We start from the raw sequence: 5,838 nt of genomic DNA, 5'->3' as shown, positions 1-5,838 counted from the left end.
TAATTAAAATATAAAATAAAATGGTTTTCTAGTTATTCTTAATGAGTTTTTAAGAATATGACACTCAATTTTAAAAGTTAATGACAGTAGTGGTGGTAAGACTTTGAGAATACTAAATTTAATCTAAAAGTTTAAGATAGAAAAATTAATAGAAACATAGTGATTATACTGTGTAAGTTAACTCACTCTTTTAACATGATTAATTGGTTTTTATTATTTAGGGTTGATTGATTTTGTTAATAGTAATTCATTAGAGAAGTTGTCCTCTTTTTTCCATTAGTACTTATGTGCGCATAACTAATGGAGAAAGAGTGCGAGATAAATGGAGAAGAAGAATTTAATAAATGTAAATATTAATTGAATAATAATTGAACATTGAAAGGGTTGATCATTTATTATCTGTATATATATCAGCCAGCAGATGACATATTAGATAATAAATCTCTATGATTATGTGTTAATTATTACATTAATCGCACGACATAGAGATAAGTAACTATTAGAACAACACTCTAGTGGTACTTTGGTGCAGGCCTGGGCATATCCTTAACGATACCGCAAACTTGTTGGGTCTCAGGAAGGTTATACTCATCCCTGTTGGAGAATTCTGGTGACAGAACACTGACGTAGAGTTGTTGTCCCAAGTAACGGTTCTCAGCTAGCTCGGACCTCAAATTCCACATACCAGCATTGTCGAATGTCAACATGATTGCAGCCCATGATTTAGGGAACACCTGAATTGTGTGTCTGCTGATTGCATCAAGAAGATTGTAGTTCTTTCTCTTCTCTGGTGTCCATGTTCCTGGCTCAATGGCCACAGCAAAGAAAGAGTAACCGTCCAAGTTGTATGATTGGACGGTCTTTCCAGGGTTCTCGAAGATGACTTCGATGAAGGTACGGAAAGTGGCGTTGACGACATTAGGTGTAACAGTGATGGCGTTGAGATTGGTTGGTGGTACGTCGGAGATAGTGTCGTACTTGAACACCTTATCAGCAACACCGTAGTATTCAGCGAGCTTCAAAGGTGTTTCGGTGTCAACATGGGAAACACCGTTGATAGCGTACCTGAGTTTGCCATCGACTGTGCCAACGGAGTTAACGAGCTTGATGGTGCGGGTGATGTTGATCTGACCGTAATGGTAAGAACCCTGAGGGTTAGGTCTAGCAGCAGAAGCAGTTAAGTTCCAACGGAAGGAACGGAACTGGTTAAGAGACCAAGCCCAACCAACAGGTGCAGGTGGAAGGACAGGTGAAGCGGGACCTTTACCGTTGGTGTAACGAACAATACCCTTAGCGGATAAAGAATACTTGGTGAATCGAGTGGAGGCAACCATGTAATAGTCCTTTGGCTCTTTATCGGCGGTCACGAGGACGGTGTAACACTGTCCAACGTGAACGTCGAGAGAGTCATAGCTGTTTTGAACGACATGAGAGCCTTCAGTTTCAACCAACTTCATTGAATGTCCTTGGAATCTGAAGTTAAGAGCGTCCTTAAGACCAGTGTTACAGATTCTGTATTTATAGGTTTTTCCGGGCTTCATTGTGAAAAGAGGCTCATCACTTCCATCACCCTTAGCGTTCTTCCCGTTCATGATAACTCCGGCAGGTCTTCCAATAGAACGACCACTGTCCAACGTCATCTTCAAAGATTTATGAGATTTTCCGAACCAGTCACCAATGAGAACCCAGTATTCATCTTCAGGGTCAAGATAAGGAACAGGGATCAACAAACGACTGAAGATTCTAAGACCACCGAAACCACCTACGGCTCTTTGAAGGCCGGTGGTAGGGTAGTAAAAGTAACTTCCGATTTGATCCTTCACTTGAAACTTATATGTATAGTTAGTTCCGGGAAGGATAGGGCAAGAAGTACCAGGGGTACCATCTTGCCATGAATTCTTCCTCTGTTGAACACCGTGCCATGTGAAAAGAAGTGGCTCGTCAAGGTTGTTGAAGACATTAACGACCACGTTGTTGTTGCTGGTGCTGTTGATTTCAGGTCCTGGAAACTGACCGTTGATGAGGATACCCTGCTGGGGAACCCCGAGAGGTGAAATGGTACCGTAGGTAACATTCCATGTGAAGTATAGATAAGGGTCTTCACCGTAGACGGTGACGCCGAAGAGGCATAGCATCAAAGCCACCACTGCTCCGCGACCCATTTTATTTATTTTTTATTCGAAATTAAAAAAAACTAATAAATAGATAGAAGAAGACAACCCTTCCCTATCTCCTTCGCTTATTGGAAGAAGATAGTTGTTGCTGTTCTTTGGAATCATGTGTTACCCTTTTATACCTTTGCTTCTATGTTTTTACACCGTTCAAAATTTTCTGTTTTCCGAAGTTTTCTCTTGTCCGTTCCTGTTTATTAACATCCCCTTCTATATCGCTCTATTCTTGTTTTTTTTCCTTCCTTTCTGGACCCTTCGCTAAATTTAGTTCTCTATTTTTGGATATTCTTCTTCTTGCTGTTCATTGTTTCTCGCATCTTAACGATTTTCTGACATGCAAAATTTTATATCTTATTATTACGCCAATGCCTTATGAAAAATGTTAATATACATATCATATCATATGTACCGAAAAATATTAATATACATGACTTCATTTAACAAAAGAAAATACTACCTAATAATAATTTTCTTAGTGATTTTATATAGGTTTTTTCTTGGTTGCCTTGAAAAAAGGATGGGTAAATTACCCATAGTGATGTGGCATAATGTTAAAAAAATTATATTTATTTTTAATAATGATTATTAATATTTTTTGATTTTTTCTTATTGATATATTTTTGAAAAAACTTTTAACTTCTTCATTCTTATTATTTCATCTTCATCCCTAGTTCTTATTTTATCGCTCCCTCTTTTGTTGTTGTATTTCTTTTTCTTTTATTTTTTTACAATTTGGGATTTATTATTTATTTCTCTAAAATTGATGTGGAAAAAAGAACAATTTCAATCACGCTATAGAGATGGGTAAAATAGATAAAATGTAATACTATTAAAAATAAAAACAATAAAAAAAATATAAATTAAACATTTAATAAAATAATAATAATAATCATTTTAAAAAAATACAGATGGCATTATCTTATTTGTCCATATAGAGATGGGTAATTTACCCCTAATTTTGATGGGGTAACGTAGTCCTCACCTTTTATATAACATTTCATTTTCTTTTTACGGAAAACAAGATTTTTACATAATATTTATTGTTGGTAAAATTAAATTTTAGTAAATTCATGTTCACTATTTATTATTCTCCTATAATTTATAACTTAATATTTTGTTTAATTTGTTTCAATTTTAAAATTTACATGTATAACTTTTTATTTATGAAAAATCAAATATCATTTTCGTTAAATATAAAAAGAAGTTATTGTTAATATATGATAAATGACTATTAATATTTAAATAAGAAATGAATACATCCGTGATTTTTAGTTGAATTGAAAATTTTAATTATATTATATATAGGAGTGAGAATGCACTACAAGAAAAAATTGAATTTGCCAGGGGCAAAACACTTCACAAAAAATTAATGTTGTTTGGGGTAAAGCCCCTCGCAACGTTCAATTCAGGCTAACAGAAAGAAAAAAAATATAGCTTGGGGAAACCCCTCGCAAAAAAGAAAGAGAGAAAATTTAAATTTTGAAAAAACCATTTTCCGAGGGGCAACCATTGGCAAATGGGAATGGCGCTAAAAAGTCAAATCAGGCAAAACATTTTGGCAGAGATTAGCGAGGGGACACCCCTCCCAGTAAACCACTAGGATATTAGCGAGGGGCTACCCCACGCAAAATTACTCATTCCTGCTCTTGCAGACTGCGTGTGCAGTTTGTGTTTCCCATGTTGCTTTTTAGCGAGGGGTTGCCCCACACAGCTATTTACCGTTTTATTAGCGAGGGGATGCCCCTCGGAAATAACGACACCATCATTAATTCACGCAACAACTCCACCGCTTAACCTAATATTTATCTCTTCTTCTTCCCTTCCTCATTCCTAACCAGAATTATTTTTCTCTTCTTCTTCTTCCCTTCATCCTTCACACTCTCTTCTTCTTCTTCTTCTTCCCTTCATCCTTCTCTTCTAAAATTATTTTTCTTCTTCTTCCTCTCAACAATACTCTGAAATCAGGTGAGTAAATTTAATTATTTTGGTATATGATAATTTATTTTTAGAGTTAATTTGTAATCTAAATTTTACTTTTATTTCTTGTTTTTCATGTATCAAATGATTTATTTAAAGGGAGCAAGATTTTGGAATTAAAAGCATCAAGAAACATAACAATTTGTTCATCAATTCCAAGTACACATTACTAAACTTTTTATATATTTTGTGTATATATTTAAAAGGTGCAGTAGATATATTAGATATATTTGGTGTTTATATATTTGATTTTATGTGTTTTTTTGTTTGTATAATAATAATATAGACTATTATTTTTTTTTAAAGTTAATTTCGAAATTATTATTAATTATTAGATATTTATATATTATTAACTGTATAACAATATTTGGTATATATATATATATATATTATATAAACTGTTAAATAAAAAATAGTATATAAATTTATTGTGTTTATGTTAGAAATTTATTGTGTTAATTTTAAAGAGTGTATATTGATTTGCGACCCCCTGTTTTGCTAGGGGAGTTGTCCCCTCGCAAATTGTGTATTTGTGAGGGGTTTTTTTTCCTTTAGTGAGGGGTTTAGCCCCTGGCAAATTGCAGTTATTCTTGTAGTGATAAGACATACAACTAATAGAAGTCTACAATCTAACATATATAGGTATGGACTAGAAAAGACGTTTTTTATAATTAGTGGAAGAGGCATGAGACTTTGCGTGTAGGAAGAAAAAATGAAAAGTGGGTGCGCATTGAAAATGGATTGGTTAAATCTGTGACAAATGATTTTGGTTTGTTGGCTAATGATGTTGACTTAGGTTCCAAGGAATTAATGGGTGCTTCAACTTTAGGGTGTGTGGGCGTCAAAGAATGTGTGAGAAAGGAATATATCACTGCTTTTCGCAGTATAGGTGGGAGGCGGAAGAGGTTTCCAACTCATTCTCTCTCTCTCTCTCTTGATGTGACAAGATTATGTGAAGTCACCGTCTACTGTGGTGGGTAGTAAGGAGACAGATGATTTAAAATGTGATTCGTTTGACGGGGAGACTACAGATGTCTAGTCCGAATTGGCTCTCTCTCCTTCTAGTTTGGGTTTCTTCAACAATAGGTTCCAATTGCTCAAACGTGTGTCAGGGAGGTGCAAGTGGGCTAAACTTTTTCCCTTCTTGTGATATTTCTTTCAGTAGTGTTAATGGGTCGTGGCTTAGAAAGGGTTTTCAAGGTTCGGTTACTGCTTCCTCGTCAGTAGTTCCATATTCCTTTTTGGAGCTCAATTCTTGCAAAGATGCTTCTCCATGTGTGAAAAGTGGGGGGATGCCTCTTGGTGACTGAGAGGATCGGTGACAAAACCGGTTTTTAGAGAAGCATCATTTCATTGTCTACCTTAGTTGCCTAGATTTCTCCAAAGGAATTTGAGATGTTCAAATTTGAGTTCCTCTTTGGTGAAGTTCTATTTTGAGGATTGGGCATGAGATCTTCCTTAAGTGTTTGTTGCAAGGAGGCGGCTGACGATAAATCCATCGTTTTAAAGGGTGGGTCCAGGTAAGCATATCCAGCTTCCCCCTATTTGTGTTGTGCCTATTGATATGGTGTCTATCAATGTCCCAATTACAAGTTTGGAGGTTCTAGTGGTAGTGGGACACACTTACTCTACTTTTTCTTCGGTTCATTAAGTGATTTTGTCTATTTTTCTTGTTTTTTATGATGGAGTG

General features: G+C 35.4%; 1 protein-coding gene across 1 annotated transcript; it reads right to left on the bottom strand.

Annotated features, from left to right (window-relative positions):
- Window positions 1-336: 336 nt before the first annotated feature.
- Window positions 337-2,250, bottom strand: LOC131661606 (L-ascorbate oxidase homolog). Its single transcript, XM_058931200.1, has one exon. It carries the CDS (start codon window positions 2,160-2,162, stop codon window positions 513-515), a length of 1,650 nt encoding a protein of 549 aa, XP_058787183.1. The 5' UTR covers window positions 2,163-2,250; the 3' UTR covers window positions 337-512.
- Between the last annotated feature and the right edge of the window lie 3,588 nt (window positions 2,251-5,838).

The sequence above is a fragment of the Vicia villosa genome, linkage group LG3 (assembly GCF_029867415.1).
Source record: "Vicia villosa cultivar HV-30 ecotype Madison, WI linkage group LG3, Vvil1.0, whole genome shotgun sequence".
Lineage (NCBI taxonomy): Eukaryota > Viridiplantae > Streptophyta > Magnoliopsida > Fabales > Fabaceae > Vicia > Vicia villosa.
Note: the sequence above shows the minus strand (reverse complement) of the source record. Positions and strands in the feature narration are given on the sequence as shown.

Excerpts from the sequence above, each read along its gene's own strand:
- LOC131661606 (XM_058931200.1), bottom strand. The coding sequence starts at position 2,162 with ATGGGTCGCGGAGCAGTGGTGGCTTTGATGCTATGCCTCTTCGGCGTC.